The 26198-nt window shown below is 41.7% G+C and overlaps 1 protein-coding gene across 3 annotated transcripts in view; it reads right to left on the bottom strand.

Moving 5' to 3' along the window:
* The window catches only part of GOLGA1 (golgin A1), a 64681-nt gene that overhangs the window by 24509 nt on the left and 13974 nt on the right, over positions 1 to 26198 (bottom strand). For all 3 annotated transcript variants that reach the window (XM_012458151.3, XM_012458153.3, XM_012458152.3), the window contains exons 6-12: positions 25879 to 25976; positions 24346 to 24378; positions 20470 to 20598; positions 19233 to 19402; positions 18640 to 18751; positions 8835 to 8960; positions 5917 to 6012 (exon numbers count right to left, since the gene is read on the bottom strand). In XM_012458151.3, the coding sequence (XP_012313574.2) occupies positions 5917 to 6012; positions 8835 to 8960; positions 18640 to 18751; positions 19233 to 19402; positions 20470 to 20598; positions 24346 to 24378; positions 25879 to 25976 (764 nt within the window). The remainder of the gene's footprint in view (positions 1 to 5916; positions 6013 to 8834; positions 8961 to 18639; positions 18752 to 19232; positions 19403 to 20469; positions 20599 to 24345; positions 24379 to 25878; positions 25977 to 26198) is intronic.

Below are 26198 nucleotides of genomic sequence, written 5' to 3'. Positions count from 1 at the left end.
GAGGTGGGCAGATCACTTGAGGTCAGGAGTCTGAGAGCAGCCTGGTCAACACGGTGAAACCCTGTCTCTACTAAAAATACAATAAAATGAGCCAGGCATGGTGGGGCACACCTGTAATCCCAGCTCTTCGGGAGGCTGAGGCAGGAGAATCGCTTGAGCCCAGGAGGCCGAGGTTGTACTAAGCTGAGATTGGGACACTTCGCTCCAGATTGGGCATCAGAGCAAGACTCTGTCACAAAAAAAAAAAAAAAAAAAAAAAAAAAAAAAAAACACAAAAATAATGGAGCAGCTAACCGCAGTGGCTGACGCCTGTAATCCCAGCACTCTGGGAGGCCAAGGCAGGTGAACCATGAAGTCAGGAGTTCAAGACCAGCCTGGTCCATATGGTAAAACCCCATCTCTACTTAAAAAAAAAATTTAACCAGACATGCTGGCGTGTGTCTGTAGTCCTGGCTACTCAGGAGGCTGAGGCAGGAGAATCGCTTGAACCCAGGATGCAGAGGTTGCAATGAGCCGAGGTCACGCCATTGCATTCCAGTCTGGGCGACAGAGTGAAACTCTGTTTCAAAGACAAAAAAAAAAAAAAAAGAATGAAGCAAACCTAAATAAATAGGAAGAAAAATAATAATAAAAGACAGAAATTTAAAAAGAGAATAAAAATTTGAGCAGATGAAACCAAAGGCAGTTCTTTAAAACGATTAATAAAATAGTTCAGGTGTTGGCAAACTCTTAATGTAAAAAGCCAATAAATGCCATGGTTTTTGTCACTCGGCCATGGTACCAAGAAAACAGTTATAAACAATATGTAAATGAGTAGGCATGTGTTCCAGCAACATTTAGCCCAAGAATCACAGTTTCCACCATCCTGAAACAGCTCTGGCAAGACTGATCAAGAAAAAAAGAATTTACAAATTAACAAAATACAGAAAAAGGGAACACAACAGAGATTTAAAAAGAAAACACTATTATATGTACACAGGAAAATATATTATTCTATGATAATACATCTTAAGAGTATTACATGATAATAAATTGGAAAATCAAGATGAAATGGTTAAGTCTAGAAAAAAGAAAAGATGTCAAATTGGCTCAAAAAGAAAAAGGTTAGTCTAATAAGCAATGAAGACTGAAATTATAATCAAAGTTGTCCCTCCCTTCAAAAACCCAGGTCCAAATGGTTTTACAGGTAAACGTTGCCAAGTTTATATATGCATTAATTTTAAATAAATTGTATCTTAATATAAATTGTTTCAGAAAATACAAAAGCTACCCAGCTGTTTTAACAAGGCTAGTGTAGCATGATTCTACAACCGGATAATTTCAAGCCCATTCAATTTTAAATATAGATGCAAAAACTCTAAATAAAATATTAACTAACCAAATTCAAACACTTATTACAAAAATAACACATCAAGAGGTAGTTATCCCAGAAATGCAATGCAACAATGGTTCAACATCAGCAAATATATTAATGTAATTCACACTAATAGATGAAAGGAAAAATAATTCATATGTATGTATTTTTGAAACAAGGTCTCACTCTGTTGCCCAGGCTTGAGTACAGTGGCATGACCATGGCTCACCACAGCCTTGACTGCCTAGGCTTAAGTGATCCTTCCACTTCCTCCTCCTTAGTAGTTGGGACCACAGGTACATGCCACCACGCCCAGTTAATTTTTCTATTTTTTCTAGAGACAGGTTCTTATTGTGTTGCCCAAACTGGTTTGGAACGCCTGAGCTCAAGCAATCCACCCACCTTGACCTCCCAAAGTGCTGGAATTACAGATGTGAGCCGCCATGCCTGGCAGTGATTTTTTTCAATTAGTGCAAGTAGAGCACATGACAGACTTCTAAAAATATCTGATTTAAAAAAAAAAAAAACAAAAGAAAACAGGTTAGGTGCAGTGGCTCACGCCTGTAATCCCAGCACTGTGAGAAGCCAAGGCAGGCGGATCATCTGAGGTCAGGAGTTCAAGACCAGCCTGGCCAATGCCAGGAAACCCCATCTCTAGTAAAACTACAAAAATTAGCCAAATGTGGTGGTGTGCACCTGTAGTCCCAGCTACTCGGGAGGCTGGGACAGGAAAATCACTTGAACCCGGGAGGCGAAGGTTGCAGTGAGCTGAGATCATGTCACTCCACTCCAGTCGACAGAGCAAGACTCCATCTCAAAAAAGAAAAACAAAAGCAGTCCGGGTGCGGTGGCTCAAGACCATAATTCCAGCACTTTGGAAGGCCAAGATGGGCAGATACCTTGAGCTCAAGAGTTCAAGACTAGCCTGGACAACATGGCCAAACCCCATCTCTACAAAAAAATACAAAAATTAGCCAGGCATGGTGGCACATGCCTGTAGTTCCAGCTACTTGGGAGACTGAGGTGGGAGAATTGCTTGAGCACAGGAGGTCAAGGCTACAGTGAGCCATGATCGCACCACTGCACTCTGGCCTGGGTGACAGAGTAAGACCCTATTAAAAAAAAAAAACACCAAAACCAAAACCAAAACAAAACAAAAAACAGTAAAGATTAAATTCTAAAAACCTCTAAGATAATGAGGTGGGTGAGAAAATATATATTAAATAAATGGGGCCGTGGCTCAAGCCTCTAATCCCAGTACTTTGGGAGGCTGAGGTGGGTGGATCACTTGAGGTCAGGAGTTCAAGACCCACCTGGCCAACATAGTAAAACCCTATCTCTACTAAAAATATAAAAATTAGGCAGGCGTGGAGGCAGGCACCTGTTAACCCAGCTACTTCTGAGGGTGAGGCGGGAGAATCGCTTGAACCAGGGAGACGGAGGTTGCAGTGAGCCAAGATCATGCCACTACACTCCAGCCTGGATAACAGAGTAACACTCTGTCTCAAATAAATAAATACATACATATATACATACCAAAACCCTGCAAATTTTATACCAAGTAACAAAACTTCAGGCACATTTCCTTTAAGACTGGGAACAAAACAAAGATTCCCACTACCCTACTATTGCTTCACTTAGTTTGGAGGCCCTTCAATGCTATATGAACAGAAAATGGAGTAAGAGGTGGTAAGATTACAAGAAATAAGATAATGTTGTCATTTTTCATGGACAATATGATTATCTACCTAGGGGGAAAAAATCACACAATAGTAAAGTAAAAAAGTTCAGCAGGGGTGTGATATCCAAGACCAACTAAAAAAAGGGGGGCATTTCTCCAGAATAACCAGAAATAACAAATTAAAAATATGATTAAAAATAAGAGTAGGGCATGGTGACTCACACCTGTAATCCCAGCACTTTAGGAGGCTGAGATGAGCAGATCACCTGAGGTCAGGAGTTTGAGACCAGCCTGGCCAACATGGTGAAACCTCGTCTCCACTAAAATATAAAAATTAGCTGGGCATGGTGGCACGTGTCTGTAATCCCAGCTACTCAGGAGGCTTAGACAGGAGAATTGCTTGAACCTGGGAGGCGGAGGTTGCAGTGAGCTGAGATTGGACCACTGCACTTTAGCCTGGAGGATAGAAGTAGACTATGTCTCCAAAAAACAAAAATTAAAAAAAAAATAAGGGCCAGGTGTGGTAACTCATACCTGTAATCCTAGCACTTTGGGAGGCTGAGGCAGGTGGATCACCTGAGGTCAGGAGTTACAGACTAGCCTCACCAACATGGTGAAATCCCATCTCTACTAAATATACAAAAATTAGCTGAGGGGTGGTGGCATATGCCTGTAATCCCAGCTACTTGGGAGGCTGAGGCAGGAGAATCACAGGAACCCAGGAGGCAGAGGCTGCAATGAGCTGAGACAGTGCCACTGCACTCCAATCTGGGCAACAGAGCAGGAGTCCATCTCAAAAAAAAAAAAAGAGATTAAAAATAAGATACCCCTTGCCATGTATGTACCTATGCAACAACCCTGCAAGATATGCACATGTACCCCAGAACCTGAAGTACAATTAAGAAAAAAAAAAGATACCATCACAGTATCAACACAAACTCTAAAGTTTCTAGGAATTAACAACTTAGCCAAGAAAATAAGACATCTATTGAGAAAAATGTAAAATTTTAATAAAACACACAAAATAATCTGAATATTTACATTATTGGAAGGAATGATTAATATAATTAATCTTATAAAATGGACAATTCTTCCCAATTAGCCTGTACATTTAATGCAATCCCAATAAAAATTCAAGTTGAATTTTTTTAGAAACTCAAAAACTTAAAAACTTAAAAGGCCCACAAGTAGTTAAAATCAACCTTCAAAAAAAATTAGAATTTTAGTATGGAAGCAGGTTGGTGTAAAAAGCAAAACAAAACAAAAAAATAAAATAAAGGAAAATTAAAAAAAGAATTTCTCTTATTGACAGTTGAGATATACTACAGTAATAAAAACATTGTAGTATTTACACAAGAGCAGACAATCAGACCAATGGATAGAGAATGCAGAGAGAAACCCATGTGCAGACGGAAACAATATGCAATAAAGTTAGCAAGAAAAATCAATTCAGAAAGGACAGATTGTTTAGTAAATGATTTTGAGAAATATGAGAATTTCTGCATATTTAGATCCCTACCTAAGACCATACAGAAAGATAGTTTGTACATGAATTAGAGATCTATTATATGAAAGATAAAATTATAAACTTAATAGGCAAAAAACAGTAGATCTCCCTGACTTAGGAGCAGGAATAGATTTCTTTTTTTGAGACGGAGTTTCGCTCTTGTTACCCAGGCTGGAGTGCAATGGCGCGATCTCAGCTCATCGCAACCTCCGTCTCCTGGGTTCAAGCAATTCTTCTGCCTCAGCTTCCCAAGTAGCTGGGACTACAGGTGCGCACCACCATGCCCAGCTAATTTTTGTATTTTTAGTAGAGACGGGGTTTCACCTTGTTGACCAGGATGGTCTCGATCTCTTGACCTCATGATCCACCCGCCTCAGCCTCCCAAAGTGCTGGGATTATAGGTGTGAGGCACCGCACCCGGCCAGGAATAGATTTCTTAAATGGCACTTCAAACTCCACAGGAAAAAAGTGATGAATCTGATTACATCAAACTTACAAATTTCTATTCAACAAAGGATACATGGACAGTTAACAGACTGATTCAAGACTAAAACTGACAAAGCATTAGGAACAAGAATATACAATGAAATCCTACAAACCAAATAAGAAAAAACGGAAACCCCCAAAGAAAACAAGGAAAGGATATGAATTGGGCAATTCCAAAAGGAGACCCCAGAGAATTAACAGGCACATGAAGACAAGGCCAAACTTGTTAATAACCATACCAATGCAAATTAAAGTAATGAAATACCACTCCACACTCACTAAACTGGCAAAAATTTTAAAGGCTTGGAAGTGTCAATGCTGGAAAAGAGAGGCATATATAGGAACCCTCATGCCTGCTGGAGAAGGAGAGCCAGGTGCAGGCTTGCTGGAACAATCTTCTTCTATAATACTTAGTTGCTTTAGGTTTTATGCGTTATCTGAGGTGGCAGGAAGAAGGAAGCAATCTGGAAGTCTACCATGTAGACAACTACAAACAAAGAAGTGGGTACAGAGTTGAGGCAGCTGAAAGTAACAGATGAGACACATCCATAGCTGTATCATTTACAAAAATTAAAAACACATGCACACAAAATGGTGCTACATATTTTAAGGCAACCCAACAATAAATGCATCTATATGACCACACTGGAATGGTTTCCTATAAGAGGAAGGCCAACGGGAATAAAAGATTAGAAATAAACATAGAACTCAATCATGGTAATGTGTCAAGAATGAAGAAAATGACTAACTCATCCCTGTATAGGTAAGATCCAAAAATAATCCCTTCCAATGAAAAAACTCTGACCAAGAAGATTCTCAGTCACACCATGTTGCCATTCAGCCAGGTTACTGCCCAAATGTAAGAAATACCAGGAGTAAGATCAGTACCCGAGTCTCCAGGGCATTAATGGCCTTGGCCTGGCTGCTTCTGGCTGCCAAGAGCTGCTGTCTGGTATCCTCCAAATTCTGCTCAGCAAGTGTTTTCTGTAAGTTGAAAGAAGAGTAAATGAAGACTGTCATTCCTCAAATGAATAAATATTTACAGATTATCTACAACATACTATGATTTGTGCTAGGCACAAGAGACACTAATACATTTTTAAAAACTCAGCTAATGGAGATATAATTCACATGTCATAAAGTACACACAGATAAATTTTAAATAGTCCTTTGACCTTGAAGCTGGAACAAAATACTAATAAAAAAATTACACAATAGAGCACAGTAAGTGTCCACAAAGAGGAAGCACAGGGTAGGAGATACTCTCTGCCATAGGGCAGGTGGGCGGCTTCCAAACTCAAAAGGTGGCTAGGACTGAGGGAGCCTCACAGGCATGGGGATGACCAATGGCGATGTGAACAACCTGCTACGTTGAGGGAACTACAACTCCTCAGAAGCCAAAATGATGATGGGTTTAGGTCAACAAACAAGACTAGAAAGATAGGCAAAAGGGCTAGATCATGAGAGGCTTTTGAACGCTGCAAAAATGAGTTAGAACTTGATTCTATAGAAGTTCTAGCCCAGGTGTGGTGGCTCACACCTGTAATCCCAGCACTTTGGGAGGCCAAGGCTGGCAGATCACCTGAGGTCAGGAGTTCGAGACCAGCCTGGCTGGTCTTGGTGGTTTTACCACTGGACTTGGTGGTAGGTACCTGTAATCTCAGCTACTGGGGGGCTGAGGCAGAAGAATTGCTTGAACCCAGGAAGCAGAGGTTGCAGTAAGCTGAGATCGCACCACTGCACTCTAGCCTGGGTAACAGAGCAAGACTCTGTCTTTAAAAACAAAGAAAACATGTAGAAGTTCTAAACCCTGGCATTAGACTTAGCTGAGACAGTTGTTACCAAGATATTTGTTAATCTCAGCTAGTTGTATAGATTTGAGGCCTTACTCCAAGCCTAAGGAAATCAGAATTTCTGAGGGTAGGGCCAAAGATACATACTTTATTTGTTTGTTTATTTATTTATTATTTTTGAGACAGAATTTGACTCTTGTCGCCCAGGCTGGAATGCAGTGGTGCAATCTCGGCTCACTGCAACCTCTGCCTCCCGGGTTCAAGCAATTCTCCTGCCTCAGCCTCCTGAGTAGCTGGAATTACTGCACCTGCCACAATGCCCAGTTAATTTTTGTATCTTTAATAGAGGCGGGGTTTTGCCATGTTGGCCAGGCTGGTCTCGAATTCCCGACCTCAAGTGATCTGCCCGCCTCAGCCTCCCAAAGTGCTGGGATTATAGGCATGAGCCACCACGACTGGCCTAGAGGTATATACTTTAAACAAACTTCCCAAGTAATTTCTATGAACATTAAATTTTATAATAATGATGATGGCACAATAAGAATTATGATCATGTTAATAGCTGACATATACTGAGACCCTACTATGTTCCAGTCATCATTCTAAGCACTTCACATATTGTAACTTATTTAACCCTAACAATAATTCTGAGTTTAGTATTATAATAAAACCAATTTCATTGGGGAAGAAACAAACACAAAGAGATTAAATTACAATCCCTTGCTGTAAGTCAGGGGTTCCTAACCCTCAGGCCACAGACAGGTACAGGTCTGTGGCCTGTTAGGAACCAGGCCGCACAGCAGGAGGTGAGCAGTGAATAAGCATTACCGCCTGACTCCACCTCCTGTCAGATCAGTGGTAGCATTACATTTTCATGGAAGTGTGAACCCTATTGTGAACTGCCCATGTGACGGATCCAGGTTGCACGCTCCTTATGAGAATCTAAGGATGACGATGATCAGAGGAGGAACAGTTTCATTCTGAAACCACCTCCTCATCCGCCCCCACCCAACCCCATCTGTGGAAAAACTGTCTTCCACGAAACCAGTCCCTGGTGCCAAAAGGGTTGGGGACTGCTGCTCTAAGTCACAGCTAGTAAGTAGAAGAGGCAAAATACAAGCATGTGCAGTCTGATTCTAGAAATCAATTTACTCCCTAGAACCCACATTACACTTACTGTAATCCATTGAAGGGAACTGTAGAAGATGTTTAAGATGGGGATACAGTCAGCAATGCTGATTAGGGGGATCAGTTTGGCAGTGAGCATGGAAGACTGTGTCAGAGGGTGAAGGAGGAGAGACTGATATTGGGTAGGCCAGTCTGGAGACTTCTAACATAGACTAGGCTAGATTTGCTGGAAACCCTGAAGTCCAACCAGTGGCAGTGGAGATGGAGATATTTGGTTGAAACTGACTGAAGACAGAGAGGGAGGATCTAATCTAGGAGGAGCCCCAGGGCCTTGGCTTTGTCACCTTTGTCACAGCGTGGCCAATCATTGGAACAGAAAGAGAAGGAAGAGCAGAATGTGTGCAGACAATTAGCTCTGCCTGATGAGAAAGTTCACTTGCGTCACTGGGCAAAAGGCCAGTCTGCACAACAGCTTCCCTCGGGAAGGAGAGAGTTCTGCCCAAGGTAATTCTTGCTCATACCAAGAAGCAGATGTAGCTATTTTCCTTGGCCAGTGCAGAGTACAAAATGGTGGGAAGAGGGCAGTGCAGAAAGACATGGCAGCCCAAGTGATGGAAATCACTAGGTGTAGTGTACTGGTGATGAGATGCTATCTGTTTGTATGTATCTCTGAATACAGCTCTCTCTTTCCCTGAGAAAAGCATGCCATCCACAGGGGACATGAGGCTGTTTCTGATGTAAGCAGGACAAGCCAAAGTTGGAGACAGTTCTCTTGTTACCATGCTGTTTGCTGGCCCTACAGCTCTGAAACTCTAGGATTTGTGAAATCGCCAGAATCAACCCTGCCTTTCCAACAGCACCCAGAACAAAGAGAACAGAAGTTACCTCTTTCAGGATTTCTTGAATGTGCTCTTCTCCTGATAAGTTCTGTTCTAGTCTTTTCTCCAAGGATGCAACCTTCTCTTGCAAATGTGTAATAATGTCTTCTTTCTCTTGAGTTTCAGCAGTTACCTGCAGGTGAAAGCAGAGATCACTTTATAGACCTGCAGGTGAAAGCAGATATTACTTTATACTAAAAGCCCTCTCTTCCTTCTTTCCTGCTTTCTCTTGGGCCATCACATTTTCCTGCAATTCTGCCCTCAACTGTATCCTAGAAGAACATGCAGATAAGAGATCTTTCTTGAAAATGGGACACAGAAAATGCAAGATTAGAACCTAGCAAAACTCAGGCATCTAGCTCAGCCCTAGTGCAGCAAGAAGCAAACACTCTTCCCAATTTAAACAACTCACAGTCTGGAACAAAGGCATTTGTTACCTCTACCTGGTAGAGGCAGCAGAACGAATGAAGCTCCTAGCCTGCCCTGCACTGACCTATGGAACAGTGCTCCTGAAAGCTGAGGGGCTGGATAAAGCAGTAACAGTGCTGATGCAGCTGCTTTAAGGCTGAAGAGAGAACTTCTGAAATAATGAGATTCACCTGGCTCACAGCACGGGTCACAGCAGAGCTGACGTATCTCTCATACCCTGGCCCCAGACCAACAGCTGCCCATTTTATTTCAGTCTATCTCTTTAACAATGATGGTAGTGGTGGCAGTGGCAGGTTGGGACTAACTTGGTTCCTTTTACTACTAATAATCTTCAACTGCTGCTTGTATTAGTCATTCTCACACTGCTGTAAAGAATACTTGAGACTGGATAATTTATAAAGGAAAGAGGTTTATTGACTCACAGTTCCACACGGCTGGGAGGCATCAGGAAACTTACAAGCATGGCAGAAGGAGAAGGGGAAGCAAGGTACGTCTTACACAGTGGCAGGACAGAGCGAGTGATGGGGGAAGTGCCATACTGTAAAACCATCAGCTCGAATGAGAACTCACTATCACGAGAACAGCAAGGGAGAAATCTGCCTCCATGATCTGATCATCTCCCACCAGGTCCCTCCCTTGACGTGTGGGGATTACAATTTGAGATGAGATTTGGGTGCGGACAGAGAGCTGAACCAAATCACTGCTCAATGTCAAAGCAGAGGGTCCGGGAAGCTTTGAATATACGAGTTCTTACATCCCTACTGAGGATGCCCATTCTTCCCGAGAAAAGGTTGTATGTCAACAAAATCTCATTGCGAAGACTTGTACCTCTTCACATATACTCTGCCACCTCAAATTCCCTCATCTTACGCTTCTGTTGCTTCATCTCAAACCATAAACTTTCGTGTTCAGTTGTAACTTGGCCAATCTCTCCTCAGAATAAGATGCAGCAATCAGGGAGTAGGGTTTGGGGAAGAAGTATTTGCCATTCTGAATTCTCACAGGTAGACAACAGAGATAGAGGAGGGGAAGTCTGAAGACTAGATTCCCCACAATTCAATAAACTTTTATCAAGCCTCAACTCTATCTGCTGTTTTCTGAGGATACAATCAGACATAATTCCAGCATGGAGGCTGGTGGTGGAGACAGACACACAACTAATTACAAAACAATACAATTGTGCTTCAACAGAGGGACACACAAGGTGCTATGAGATATCAGAGGCAGGAGGGATTAACTGGGAGAATCAGATCAGGCCTCATGAATGGGCAAGTCCGGCTGAAAGGGGGTGGGAGAGGAACAATGATTCTGCATAAAGGGCAGCACATGAAAAGAGGTAACAGACAAGTCCTGCAAGGATAGAGGCTAGGTAAGGAGGAAAGAACGGCTGAACTCAACTCCCAGGTCTGTGGCTCAGCCACCTGGGCGAATGGTAACTACACAAGGCAGATAACACAGAAGAGAGAGTGAGTTTTATAGGAAAACAAAACAAAACAGTTTTGGTCATGTTGATCCATCTTTATGGGTTTCTTATTAATAATGTTAATAATAGCAATAGTAATAACTGTAATAGCATGGTATAGCAAGAGCAGCAGCAGCAATCTTGTAAAAGAATAACTGTTGATATAAGAGTTGGAGAACTAACATTACCTGATTTCAAGATTTACTCTAAAGTGACAATGATCAAGGCAGTGTGGTAAGAGCATAAGGACAGACATAGGGAACGGTGCAGGCACTTCCTATTATGTCCAGTCCTTACAAACACTCTTTACCACATCCATTTACAAAGAAACTGAAGCTTAGGGACTAGCCCAAAGGCACATAGCTATTAGCAACAGATTAGGGATTTAAATCCAGGTCTTTTGGATTCAAAGCCCGCAGTTTTTCTTCTACACATCAATCTGAATTCAAGAGGTATACATGGCCCTTTCCAGTTAAAACCAAAACACCGTATCTTACACAGGTCACTGTGATAGGCAAAGTTAGGGACAGAAAAAGAATCAGTGGCCAAGTTCCATTTATGCCTCTTGTGCAACACATCGATATGCAACCTCCTTCTCCAGGCTGGCTGATTTACTTCAGGCCCTCTATACCTCATGTGGACTACTGGAACAGCTACCAAGCGACATTCCCTGACACCAAAGCTGCCCCTTTCTTAATAACCACCCTCTTCACCTACTCCCTACCAAGTCTGGGCCTCACAGTTACAGTACTAGAATATGGACTGCGTTAATTCTGCGTGTGTGGTCACTTGATTCAGACAGACATGAGTCTGAATCCTGCCTGTCATTTACTCCAGCTGTATGATCTTAACAAATCATTTAGCCTTAGATCTCAGATGCTCATTACTATCATCTGTAAAATAGGAAAACAATGTCTAATCAAAGCGTAGTTGTGAGGACTTGATGAGTCCCTATCTGTAAGGCACTTGAAAACTGAGCTCAGGGTAAATGCTCAGCTATTCTTGTTAAATATTCACTAATGATTATTTATGGAATTTCATCTTCACTATATACGCTATACAGCTGGCCCCTGCATACCTTCCCAGCCTCATCTATCAGTGTTTCCACTTCCTCTCTAAGCTCTAGCCACTTAGCTATCCTTTCAGTTCTCCCAATATGCCTTTTTTCCTTCATTATAAATGTTAATTATTGCTCTGAGACCGGTGGCTTATGCCTGTAATTCCAGCACTGTGAGAGGCCGAGGCAGGAGGCTTGCTTAAAGCCAGGAGATCAAAACCAGCCCAGGTTAACAGAGGAAGAGCCTCTCTCTACAAAAGTAAAAAAATTGAAAAAAAAAAAAAAAAAAAAAAAAAAAAAAGAACAGCCAAGTGCGGTGGCTCACGCCTGTAATTCCAGCATTTTGGGAGGCCGCGGCAGGCAGATCACTAGAGGTCAGCAGTTTGAGACCAGCCTGACCAACATGGAGAAACCCTGCCTCTACTAAAAATGAAAATTAGCTGGGCATGGTGGCACATGCCTATAATCCCAGCTACTCGGGAGGCTGAGGCAGGAGAATCACTTGATCTTAGGAGGCAGAGGTTATGGTAAGCCAAGATAGTGCCATTGGACTCCAGCCTGGGTAACGAAAGTGAAACTCTGTATTTAAAAATAAACAAAAAGGGCCCGGTGTGGTGGCTCATGCCTGTAATCCATGCACTTTAGCAGTCTGAGTTGGGTGGATCACAGATCAGTCTGACCAATATGGTGAAACCCCATCTCTACTAAAAATAAAAAAAATTGGCCGGGCGCGGTAGCTCACGCCTGTAATCCTAGCACTTTGGGAGGTCAAGCTGGGTGGATCACCTGAGGTCAGGAGTTCAAGACCAGCCTGGCCATCATGGTGAAACCCCATCTTAAAAAAAAAAAAAAAAAATTTAAAAAATTATCGAGGCATGGCGGCACAAGTCTATGTAGTCCCAGCTACTCGGGAGGCTGAGAAGACAATCACTTGAACTGGGGAAGCGGAGGTTGTGGTGAGCTGAGATCATGCCACTGCATTCCAGACTAGGCAACAAGAACGAATCTCTGTCTCAAAAGCAAAAAAAAAAAAAGGGCTGGGCACGGTGGCTTACACCTGTAATCCCAGCACTTTGGGAGGCCAAGGTGGGCAGATCACGAGGTTAGGAGTTCAAGACCAGCCTGACCAATATGGTGAAACCTTGTCTCTACTAAAAATACAAAAATTAGCTGGGCATGGTGGCACGCGCCTGTAGTCCCAGCTACTTGGGAGGCTGAGGCAGGAGAATCGCTTCAACCTGGGAGGTGGAGGTTGCAGTGAACCAAGATCATACCACTGCACTCCAGCCTGGGTGACAGAGCGAGACTGTCTCAAAACAAACAAACAGGGCCTGGCGCGGTGGCTCAAGCCTGTAATCCCAGCACTTTGGGAGGCCGAGGCGGGTGGATCACGAGGTCAAGAGATCGAGACCATCCTCGTCAACATGGTGAAACCCCGTCTCTACTAAAAATACAAAAAATTAGCTGGGCATGGTGGTGCGTGCCTGTAATCTCAGCTACTCAGGAGGCTGAGGCAGAAGAATTGCCTGAACCCAGGAGGCGGAGGTTGCGGTGAGCCGAGATCGTGCCATTGCACTCCAGTCTGGGTAAAAAGAGCAAAACTCTGTCTCAAAACAAACAAACAAACAAACAAGCAAGCAAACCAAAAAAACTTATTTAAGAAAATAAAAAAAAAGCAAGGTGAATTCCATGAAAATATTATGTTAAGTACAATACAGGTTAGGAAGAACATAAATTGGGAAGTGGAAAGATAATGGCTATAGTTGAGGAATTACTATCTAGCAGAGTAAAAAATGTGTAATTGTGAATACTGTGGGTTAAATAAAAACAAAGTGAAAAGAATTAAAGTCAAATTTTGTTCCCAAACTGACACACATCTGGTAAGAATAAACTAGAAAAAAATAGAAAATGCATAAATACTACTAAGACTGAAGACAGGCCAGAAACTAAAAAAAAGAATATAAGAAATATAATGCCAAAACATTAAATTTATAGCAAATGAACAATTACATAGAAAAATATAAACTAACAAAACTTAGGAAGAAATACATAAATTTAGAATTACCATGAAAGAAATCTATTTGATAATTAAAAATCTTCACACAGTCAGGCACAGTGGCTCAGGTCTATAATCCCAGCACTTTGTTGGGGCTGAGGCAGGAGAATCGCTTGTGCCCTGGAATTCAAGACCAGCCTGGGCAACATAATGAGACCTCATCTCTTTTTTTTTTTTTTTTTTTTTTGAGACGGAGTTTCGCTCTTGATACCCAGGCTGGAGTGCAATGGCGCGATCTCGGCTCACCGCAACCTCCGCCTCCTGGGTTCAGGCAATTCTCTTGCCTCAGCCTCCTGAGTAGCTGGGATTACAGGCACACGCCACCGTGCCCAGCTAATTTTTTTGTATTAGTAGAGACGGGGTTTCACCATGTTGACCAGGATGGTCTTGATCTCTTGACCTTGTGATCCACCCGCCTCGGCCTCCCAAAGTGCTGGGATTACAGGCTTGAGCCACCGCGCCCGGCCGAGACCTCATCTCTTAAAAAAAAAATTTTTTTTTTAATTAGCCAGTTGTGGTGGTGTGAGCCTACAGTCCCAGATATGTGGAAGGCTTAGGTGGGGGGATCATGTAAGCCCAGGAATTTGAGGCTACAGTGAGCCATGATTGCACCACTGCACTCCAGCCTGGGTGCCAGAGTGAGACCCTGTCTTAAAAAGAAAAAAAAATTAAATTTTTGATATGTCCCTACCATTTACTATATAATTGAGAAAAAATAAATTATAGCTCCAGGTATCATATGAATGCTTTTCAGGAACACAATGTTGAGCATAAAAAGCAAGTTTAGAAAAACACCTACAGAATGACTCCATTTATATAACATTAACAAGCATGGGAAACTAAAGAAGATATTGTTTAGGGATAAAACTGGCAAAATTATAAAGCAAAGCAGACAATGCAGCAATCTCTAGATAGTACTTACTTCCAAAGGAAAAAGGAATGGGATGGAATAGTGAAGGGCACAGAGGAAACCTCAAAGATAAACACATTGTTCTTTTTCTTAAACTGAGGGATGGCCCAGAGGGCTCATTGCCTTGTTATACTTTCTATCATACTCATATTTTATAAATATGATTTTATATTTACTCAATAAAGACAAGTAAAAAATGAATTCCAAATTCACAATCTTCACGCCATACCAGCCCTTCTGTTGCTCAAGCCAGAAGCTCATAAATCACTCCTAATAATACAGGCTTTTCTCTTGCTCTCCATCTGTATCTATTACATTAGTAAGTCTGTCAATCTCTTCAATATTTCTTAAACTTTTCTACCCACTATTATGTTCACCACCACTCTTGTCAAAGCCTCCATCATCTTATGGTTGAAAAACTGCAAAAGCTTCTTAAGAGGAAGACCCTCTCAGTCTCCTAATGGTCAGAGTAATCTGTTATTCTCCCTTATTCTGTATGTCACTGGCTTTCTTCTAGTTCCTTGAATGTGCTAATCCTTTTATTTGCCTCAGAGTTTTTGTTCATGTTGTTCCCTGCTTGAAATCTCTCCCATCATCCCTTTCTCTCCAGCCTGAGCACTGCAACAAGTGTTACTTCCTTAAGTGTTCTACGACTCCAAGACTGGATCTGATCTGATATTTTTTAATAGGATCCCACAACATCTTACAGTTTTCTTTCAGAACATTCATCACACTTAGTTATTATATATGTGGTTACTGATTAATGTCTGACTTCCTCTCTAGACTGTAAGCACCACAAAGGCAAGAACAGTATCCATTTTGCTCACCGTAATATTTCAAACACCCATCACAGAGGCCAGCACATAGTAAGGCTCAACTAATATTTTCAGAATAAATGAAGAAACTTACTGTGACAACAGTCTGGACTTCCCTGAGCCCCATTTTTCCAATTATAAAAACAACAGATGGTTCTACTTGATATCAAAGGGTCCCTTGAATACCAAAGTTGTGGCCAGGAACGGTGGCTCATGCATCCCAGCACTTTGGGGGCCGAGGCAGGCAGATCACTTGAGGCCAGGAGTTCAAAATCAACCTAGCCAACATGGTGAACTCCTGTCTCTTGCCAGGCAAAAAGTTAAACAGGCATGGTGACGTGTGCCTGTAGTCCCTGCTACTCAGGAGGCTGAGAGAGGACTGCTTGAGCCCAGGAGATGGATGTTGCAGTGAGCCAAGATCGCACCACTGCACTCCAGCCTGGGTGACAAAGTGAGACCCTGCAAAAAAAAAAAAAAAAGACAAAACAAAAACCAAAGTTGTGTGTCTGTTGTCCCCCTTCTTCCCTGACCCCAAATGTACTCTCTAACCTTCTGCCTTCTCTGCCTCCTGCTGTCCTCCTGATCCTTGACATTCCAATTCCTCCAGGAAGATTTCCTTAACTCCTGGGCTGAAATGTACTTCCCCTATGGCATATCTTTTTTATTTGAACAATCTAGGGCAGGGTGTGGTGGCTCACCCCTGTAATCCCAGCACTTTGGGAGGCTGAGGTGGGTGAATTGCTTGAGCCCAGGAGTTTCAGACCAGCCTGGGCAACATAGTGAAACCATATCTCTACAAATTAAAAAAAAAAAATTAGGCTGTTGTAGTGGCATGTGTCTGTAGTCCCAGCTACTTGGGAGGCTGAGGTGGAAGGATTGCTTCAGCCTGGGAGATCAAGGCTTCAGTGAGCCATTCATGCCACCGCACTCCAGCCTGGGTGAAAGAGCAAGACCATGTCTCAAAAAAAAAAAAAAGAAAAATCTAGTTCATTTACTTGAGACCTCTTGTTTGAGCATTTCTTTTCTTGTGATTACAGTAGGTTTGAGTTCTATAATTAAACTCAAATCATATATATATATATATAGCCTCTGAAGGAAAACAATGCCCATGTGGAGATTTTACGTTTGTTGAGGGCAGAGAGCTTGCATCACAGTCATTTATTCACTTAAGATATATTTACTGGGGGCTCCTTATTGTGAGGCAGCAAAGTGCAGTAGAAAAAGCATGAGTTTTGGAGTAAGACTTGGGTTAGAATCCAACTCTATCACTTACTGTATAACTGTGAACAAGGTCAATAACCTCTTAGTCCACTTAGGTATCTGTAAGTATGATAATACTTAGCTTGGAGGAGTATATAAACCTCTTTTGACAAAATCTTTCTGTACTGTAATTATGCTATAAGGCTCTGTCTCATTTGAAATCAGTATTTCTCAAAAGATGAGGGTAGGGTGGATGGCACCATCGAATAGGGGGTGGTTGTGTCACGTGATGGGAAGGGCTGGATGTCAATGACTGAAGGATGCTATTGGCATTCAGAACCCAGAGGTCAGGAATGCTAAATGTCCTGCAATGCAATGGACAATCATACAATACAAGTTGTTCTGTTCAAAATGCCAATAAGAAATATATCATTGGGAAATACTACTTTACTTTTATTTATTTATTTGAAATAGAGTCTCTCTCTGTCGCCCAGCCAGGCTGCAGCACAGTGGCACAGTATTGGCTCACTGCAACCTCCACCTCCCAGGTTTAAGTGAGTCTCCTGCCTCAGCTTCCCAAGTAGCTGGAATTACAGGCACATGCCACCACACCCAGCTAACTGTTGTATTTTTAGTAGAAATGGCGTTTTATCATGTTGGCCAGGCTGGTCTCGAACTCCTGACCTCAGGTGATCTGTCCACCTCAGCTTCCCAAAGTGTTGGGATTACAGGCGTGAGCCACCGCGTCCGGCCTTATTTTCATTTTTAAAGACAGTCTTGCTCTGTTGCCTTGGCTGGAGTGCTGTGATATGGTCATAGCCCACTGCAGCCTTGAATTCCTGGGCCTAAGTGATCCTCCCACCTCAGCCTCCCACACTACAGGTGAACATCACCATGCCTGGCTAATTTTTGGTTTTTTTGGTAGAGATAGGGTCAAGCTCTGGCACCCAGGCTGCTGGTCTCAAACTCCTGGCCTCACATGATCCTCCTGCCTTGGCCTACCAAAGTGCTGGACTACAGGCTTGAGTCACTGTGCTGGGCCTCAGAAACACCACTTTATATTCAATAATATTACTGTTCATCTCAGAGTTTAGCATAACCCTAGTATAGGAAGGAAATAAATGTACATCAACGAAATGAAAAAACAAATTGTAATGATATCATTTGATTATGTGCCATAGAACAAACTGGATTAGAGCCAAGTATGTCAAAGGTATAACTCTGGTCATGTCAGCCACCGTTTTTTTTTTTTGAGGCAGAGTCTCACTCTGTTGTCCAGGCTGGAGTGCAGAACGCTCAAGGTCCATTATGTGCTTAAAGACATATTTGAGTGGACCAAATGATGTACTTTGAGAATTCCTGACAGGAAAATACTGACTACTTCTGTAAAGCAATCCTTATTCAGCTTTATGGTCATTTCCATCTGAGTACAGCCTGGCTAGAACAGGAAATGGAGCAATGTGCACTGCATGAGAAACCTATGTTCAGTAGCCACTCTCAGGCAGAAATTTCTGAAAGAATTAGTTTTTTATGTACCCTAGAAATCTAGGTCTTTGGCCGGGTGCAGTGGCTCATGCCTGTAATCCCAGTACTTTGGGAGGCTGAGGTGGGCAGATCACCTGAGGTCAGGAGTTCGAGACCAGCCTGACCAACATGGTAAAACCCCGTTTCTACTAAAAATACAAAGTGTGTGAGGCCTGGTGGTGCATGTCCGTAATCCCAGCTACTCAGGAGGCTGAGGCAGGAGAATTGCATGAACCCGGGAGGCGGAGGTTGTGGTGAGACGAGATCGTACCATTGGACTCTAGCTTGGGCAACAAGAGCAAAAAACTCCATCTCAAAAAAAAAAAAAAATCCAGGTCTTCTCCTCATATTCTACTTACCTTTTGCAAATCAGTGGAAAGCTGCCGAATGAGTGCTTGAAGCTCTTGTTCCTTTTGTTCCAGGGCTGTGATCTTACTTTCTGCACCTGTTTTTGAAGCTATCACACGATCTCTTCATCAAAAGAAAGCAGACAATGAACAAATTTGGATATTTCATCTAATACATAGTCTTCTGCAGGAAAAATACAAATGGTTCCTTCTATGTCAGGCCTACAAGCATTATTAGCCACATGAAGGTTTTCAATGGAAAAAGCCTCGGCTCTGTCTGAAGCAGGATCCCAAAGAGAAAAAATCCACCCTAGTTTAAGAAAGAAATCCTGACCTGCTTTGCTTAGTCTATAGTACCTTACAAACTAAAACCACACTGAATTGCTCAGCAGGGCTGGAACTGTCTTGAGCTTCAGCAGCTGAAGGGGAAAGTGGGTTGGAGGTAGGGTGGGGCCTGAGTCCTAGGCAGGTAAGGATGTGTCCAGAAGCCTTTGACAGCACTGGAATCAGAAAGTGGTGTAATCAACAATGGGTAAAGGTGGGCAGGCTATAGCCAGAACTACACTAACACCTCTTCCCAAGGGCCCCACAGACCAAGCAAGAACCTCTGGTCTTCCAGCGTTGAGTAGTGTCTCCGCAATTCTTCTAGCTTCTGGCTTAAGTCTGATGACGTCTGATTGGAGTTCATCAACTCCTCCTGGGTACGACTAAGTTCTCTGGTTTGTGCCTCCAATTCTTGCTCCAATTTCCCTAGACTTTCTTCTTTTTTTAAAAGCTGACACAAAAATACAAAGTTTCACTGGGCTATGCTAAGAAAAATATACTTAAGACCAGGTGTGGTGACTCATGCCTGTAATCCCAGCACTTTGGGAGGCCGAGGCACGTAGATCACTTGAGATCACGATTTCAAGATCAGCCTGGCTAACATGGAAAAACCCTGTCTCTACTAAAAACACAAAAATTAACTAGGCATGGTGGCAGGCACCTGTAATCCCAGCTACTCGAGAGGCTGTGGTGGGAGAATTGCTTGAACTTGGGAGGTAGAGGTTGCAGTGAGCTAAGACTGTGCCACTGCACTCCAGCCTGGGTGAAAGAGCCAGACTCCATCTCAAGAAAAAAAAAATACATCCAAGAACAAATCTGGGCTGGGTATAGTGGCCCATGCCTTTAATCCCACCATTTTGGCAGGCTGAGGTAGGCATACCGTTTGAGCCCAGGAGTTCGAGACCAGCCTGGGTAACATGACAAAACACCATCTCTACAAAAAAAAACAAAAATTAGCCAGGCATGGTAGTGTGCCTTTAATCCCAGTAACTCAGGAGGCATAGGTGGAACAATCCCTTGAGCCCAGGAGGTCAAGGCTGCAGTGAGCCATGATCATGCCACTGCGCTCCAGCCTGGGAGACACAGCAAGACCTTATCTCAAAAAAAAAGAAAGAAAAGAAAAGAAAAGAAAAGTGGGAGGAGAGCTTGAGCCCATGAGTTTGAGGTTGCAATGTGCTATGATGACACCTATGAGTAGCATTATACTCCAGCCTGGGCAACACCATGAGATTCCATCTATTAAAAAAAAAAATGTGGACCAATAGCCAAACTTTTATAACATTTTTGTGGGCTTATAAGAGGATTTATATGCCCAGTTGTTAAAAAAAAAAAAAAAAAAACAGAAAAAGAATATTTCAAACAGAACTTTTCCATTTTAATAAATTTAAAAACATACAAATATGATTAATGTCAAATATTATTGGTGTATGTTTATCAGCAATTAGAGAGTAATGACTAGTAAAATCAGAGTGAATAATCATCTATTCAGTATTCAGCTACTAAAACAAAAATTCATACCATGTGCTTTACTTTACTTAGTTCCTGCTGCTGGAACCCCTCTAATTCATCCATTTCATCTCTTCTTTGGAAAAGATTCATACTCTGGTTCTTCACTTCCTGTAACTGGGATGTCAGAATACTTTTCTCCTGTTTGAAAGAAGAAGACATCAACTCAGGCAACTAAAGCATTAGAAATCTGTATTATAAAAGTGAAAATCTTTTTTTAATTTTTTTATTTTTACCTTTAGAGACAGAGTTTTACTAGTTGCCCAGGATGGCTTTGAACTTTTGGGCTCAAGTGATCCTCCTGCCTTGGCCTCCCAAAGAGCTAAGATTACAGACATGAGCCACTACACCCAGCCTGAAAGTGGAATTCTTTTTTATTATTGAGATGGAGTCTTGCTCTGTCACCAGGCACCAGGCTGAAGTGCAGTGGCACAATTTTGGCTCACTGAAACCTCTGCCTCCCAAGTTCAAGCAATTCTCCTGCCTCAGTCTCCTGAGTAGCTGGGACTACAGGTGTGCACCATCATGTCCCCTAATTTTTGTATTTTTAGTAGAGACAGGGTTTCATCATGTTGGCCAGGATGGTCTCAATCTCTTGACCTTGTGATCCACCCGCCTGGGCCTCCCAAAGTGCTGGGATTACAGGTATGAGTCACCGCGCCCAGCCAAAAGTGGAATTCTTAATAGGGAAAATCTTCAGGAAATCTCATGCCAATGGAAAATAATGCATTGATAACTGGAAGCCTTACAGAAATGTGGCATTATTTACAAATTCTTTAGTTAAATTAATCCTTTAACTAGAAAATTTATTTAATTATTTAAAAATAAATGTGTTTTAAATAATTGTGAAAAAAGGGAATAAGAGCAATAATTACATAGACCTTTTTTTTTTTTGGTAGAGACAGGATCTTGCCCTATTATCCAGGCTGGTCTTGAAGGCTCAGCCTCTCAAAGTATTGACAGATGTGAACCACTGTGCATGGCCTACGTAGAACTTCAAAGTTCTTACATCTGTTTAGCAAGTCCAGATATATTTTACGTGTCTATTCTTGTGGTGTTGTTGTTTTCTGACAGAGTCTCACTCTGTTACCCAGGTTGGACTGCAGTAGTGTGATCTCGGCTCACTGCAGCCTCCGCCTCCCAGGTTGAAGTGATTCTCATGCCTCAGCCTCCTGAGTAGCTGAGATTAGAGGCATGCACCACCATGCCTGCCTAATTTTTCTACTTTTAGTAGAGATAAGGTTTCACCATGTTGGCCAGGCTGGTCTCAAACTCCTGACTTCAGGCGATCTGCCTGCCTTGGCCTCCCAAAGTTCTGGGATTCCAGGAGTGAGCCACTGTGCCCGGCCTTATTTTACATGTCTATTCTTAGTGACACACTGAACTAGCTGAAAAACATGACTAATGAGTAAGATTAAATGCCCGAAAAAAACTAAATGCACACAGATTAAATACAGAACTTATTTCAGTTAATGAGTAAAAAGAAAATTAGACATGACTGGTATCAGTGGGTTACAGTTTATTAAATGATCATTTCTAGAAGTGGACTCTTGCCTCTAATCCCAGCACTTTGAGAGGTCGAGGTGGGCCTATCAGTTGAACCTAGGAGTTGGAGGCCAGCCTAGGAGTTGGAGACCAACCCCAGCACTATAAAAAAGTACAAAAAAAATTAGTGGGGCATGAGGGCATGTGCTTGTAATCCTAGCTACTTGGGAGGCTGAGGTGGGAGAATCGCCTGAGCCTGAGAAGTCAAGGCTACAGTGAGCCGTGACTGTGCCACTACACTGCACTCCAGCCTGGGCATCACAGTGCGATCCTATCTCAAAAAAAAAAAGAACTCTCTTAAGGACTAATCCTGCTTTGCAGTTTCTAAGTCTTGACTGAAAAACAATAACAACAAAAAAAAACAAAAAATGCTTTTTATTTTTAGATGGAGTTTTGCTCTTGTTGCCCAGGCTGGAGTGCAATGGTGCTCATTGCAACCTCCACCTCCCAGGTTCAACTGATTCTCCTGCCTCAGTCTCCTGAGTAGCTGGGATTACAGGCACGCACCACCATGCCCGGCTAATTTTGTATTTTTAGTAGAGACGGAGTTTCTCCATGTTTGTCAGGCTGGTCTCGAACTCCTAACCTCAGGTGATCCGCCCACCTCAGCCTCCCAAAGTACTAGGATTACAGGTGTGAACCACCGCACCTGGCCAAAAAAAACTTCAACAATTAAAGTGGCTTCAAAGACCTATATAGATATCTCATTACTATTTCCTACTCTAGAAAATTTCCCCAACCTCTCCTTAAAAAATAAAAACAAAACAAAGAGAAAATTGCCTTTGTGAACCTTGTGAACCTAAGTAGGTTTTTTAGTTGGTTCAGTCCAATTTGGATATCCTTTACCAAATTTTTAAAAGATAAAAAAACAGTTCAATGAGAATTTTAATTGCCATAATCTTAAGAGTTTATTTTATGGTAAGAAAATCTTAACCTAACCCATACCTCCATATTTAAGAAGACTGTCATTAATAGCATATATTTGAGGATTTTTTTTTTCCCAAGCACAGGTTTCCTTGGGACTTTTCTATAATTCTTTCCTTATATAAAAATGTTGCCAGGCACAATGGCTCACGTCTATAATCCCAGCACTTTGGGAGGCCGGGCAGGAGGATCACTATAGTCTAGGAGTTCAAGACCAGCCTGGGCAACACAGTGAGACTTCATCTCTACTAAACATTTTGAAACAATTAGCTGGGCATTGTGGTTCATGTCTGTAGTCCCGGCTACTGAGGAAGCTGAGGTGGGAAAATCATTTGAGAACCCAGAAGGTTGCACTGAGCTGTAACTGTGCTGCTTCCAGCCAGGGCAACAGAACAAGACTTTGTCTCAAAAAAAAAAAAAAAAAAAAAAAAAATTAATGTATTCTCCTAGCTTGATAATCAGATTTCTATAGAACAGAAATTAAATAGTTAACTTAGTGTTGTATAGAAAAAATAGTAGACTCTATTGATTATTTTAAAGCTAAAATGTTCTTCCAATTGTAGACTTGAAATTTCATTTTCTTGTTCATATCTGGGAGCCAGGAATATATTACTTCAGGTACCTGCACAGTGTTATGCAAGCAATGGTACTAGAATAATCAATTTTCCTCATCTATATCTAGCCAAGAGGTTCTCATATATGTACAGTGCTAAGCCTTGAGAAATGTCTTCCTTCCCCGCTGCTTCATCTTGAAGTGTTCCTAATATTACCACAGTGTCAATCAGAACCAAAGCAGGAAAGAAAAGGCCAATTCAAATCAGGCATTTTGAAGATGGTTTAATACAGGGGCTTATCAAAGCTGTGGGACGGGTAAGATACCCCAAAAGATAATGTGCTACTAACAGTTGGGCATAAAGCGGCAAAAAGAAGCAGAGGTTATAGGAAACCCAGAGAGAGAAAGACAAAGAAGGCAAACCAAAGGTCCAACTGAAGCTGTGACTTTTGGCCATGGAATGCAACTAAACTGAAGAGACCCCACATGGAGAAAGGTGGGGGAAGAAACATCCTGACCACATCTTCTTCCACACATGGTTCTTTAAGGGTTCCCCACTGGCTGAACCCAACCAGATGCCAGAGGACATTCTGAGGCCTGCTGATACAGTCTCTATCAGCGTTCTGGTATAGAGAGAAAGGGAAGAGAGGAGGTGTGCAGAGCATATCAGGAGGGGCAAACAAAAGACATCCTGCACATTCACCAAAAAAGGGGAGGATCTGAACTTTTCAAGTCAGTATCTATCATAAATTGTCCTGGTTCCAAGAGGTAGTAGAGTGATCAGTATGTTGGCTATCGAATAAAACGTTTTCCAAACCCTGGAGACAAGACCAACGCAAATGAGACAAAAATAAAGATGAACTAACCTTTTCAAGCCGATCCATCTTTTCTGACCATTCCTAAAACAAAACAATAAAAAGTTATGGTTTCCAGGGAAGAGTATCTGTAATACCAGGATGTTCAGAAAACAAAACAACCCAACTCTCCCCAGACAGCAACTAACCAAACAAGCAAAACAAAAAAGCCAATTAAAAAAATCCATAAACTTGGCTTAATATTAAGAAAGGCAAGAGTCATAAAAGTAGAAGAAACTGAACTTTATATAAGATTCTAGAATATAATGAATTCATGAATATAAACCTGCAGATTTTTACTAAGCAGGGCACCCAAGCAAAGCCATATCTGCGGTTCTTATGCAGCTTTTCAGCTTGTTCCTGAGAGTGTTACCATGAGTACTATTATTCTTGGGAGTGGGTAGCTGGGACCAGCTGAGTTGAGTAATTCTGCAAATGATGTTTAGAAATTAATTCCTGAAATTGGGGGAGTAGGGGGAATCTTTTGCCGTCCCTGATAATTATTTTCCTTTTCATTTTAATTTTACCATTTGATTTTGATTTTACATAACATGCTTTATGCCATCTGTATAAGTCAAAAGAAAAGGAATTATGCCCCCTATTCACAAACCATAAAATAATGGGGGGAAAAAACCCATTTGCACAAAAGGCAATATCCTGATTGCCTATAATCAGAATCCATCTGATTTTTAGAGTATTTCTTCATTTTAGAGTATTTCTTCATTTATATACATTGATACCATAGTTAACCACTAAATATTGGTAAATGGTATTTTTTTCTGGCTACTAAATGTCCTAGATCATGAACAGACACTTTAAAACCAACCAACTAACCAACCCACCCACCCACCCACCTCCTCCAGATGAAATAAATTGTACAATTTCTTAAGTGAAACATAAAAAACTGTCTTAATACATCAAAATTATCATTACAATATATTGATGCTTATCTTAAATTTAAAATGCCATCGATTATTTTGAACAAAATATATTTCATAATTACTGTAATAGCCAGTAACAGAATTATTTTTCTTCCTTGTGGTTATTCATTCAGCATCTTCCAGTGGATGGATCTGTTGAGATTATAGGAATTCCCCTCTGTCCAGCTGGTTTGGATCGAAGAAATGTGAGAACAGAGGTTGGAAGAACTCTGTATACTATGGATTATGACTGGATCAATAACATCTTCTCCAGGATAAAAGGCAAATGTTTGGGGGTTAGACTTTCAGAGAGGTTTATAGAGGGCAGAGACCTTTTCTCTTATTTTGGGGCCTGCTATCAGATTATAGATACACTATTTCCATTCTCAATTTTATGAAACTACACAGATGCAAGGAATGACATTCTCACATTCTGGACACATTTCATGATTAAAACTGTAAAGTTTTTCACTTTACAAGAGGCCAAAGAAAACCTTAAAGAACTTGGAACATTCCTCTTCTCCTAGGCTGTAAATATTTTCCATAGGTTATGTCATGATTTTTGAAATCATGTAACTAAATGAAATCTTTCCACCAGTTTTGGGCAGTGCCACATATAAAATACCTGGTCCTTTCTGGCTAATGCCAAAGCCAGTCCTTCTGCCATTTTGGCTCTGTTGGCTTGGAATGTCTCATTCTGCTCTTGAAATTTCCGCATGGAAGCTGTTAACAAAGAGGCTCTATTTGAGATATGGAAATACTTCAGAAACAGCATGACAAATAGCCCATGTGATTACTTTACAACTGTCACCTAATGAAAAAGGCCAAAGTGACATAAGTGGATTATGACACTTGGAAAAGCTTGATCTACCTCAACTTTCCAGAAGAATCTTTTGGCCTTAGTAATAGACCACAGTTTTTGTTTGTTTATTTGTTTCCTTATTG

This window comes from Aotus nancymaae, unplaced genomic scaffold, assembly GCF_030222135.1.
Source record: "Aotus nancymaae isolate 86718 unplaced genomic scaffold, 86718_ANA_hifiasm-v0.15.2.pri h1tg000003l, whole genome shotgun sequence".
Classification (NCBI taxonomy): Eukaryota; Metazoa; Chordata; class Mammalia; order Primates; family Aotidae; genus Aotus; species Aotus nancymaae.
Note: the sequence above shows the minus strand (reverse complement) of the source record. Positions and strands in the feature narration are given on the sequence as shown.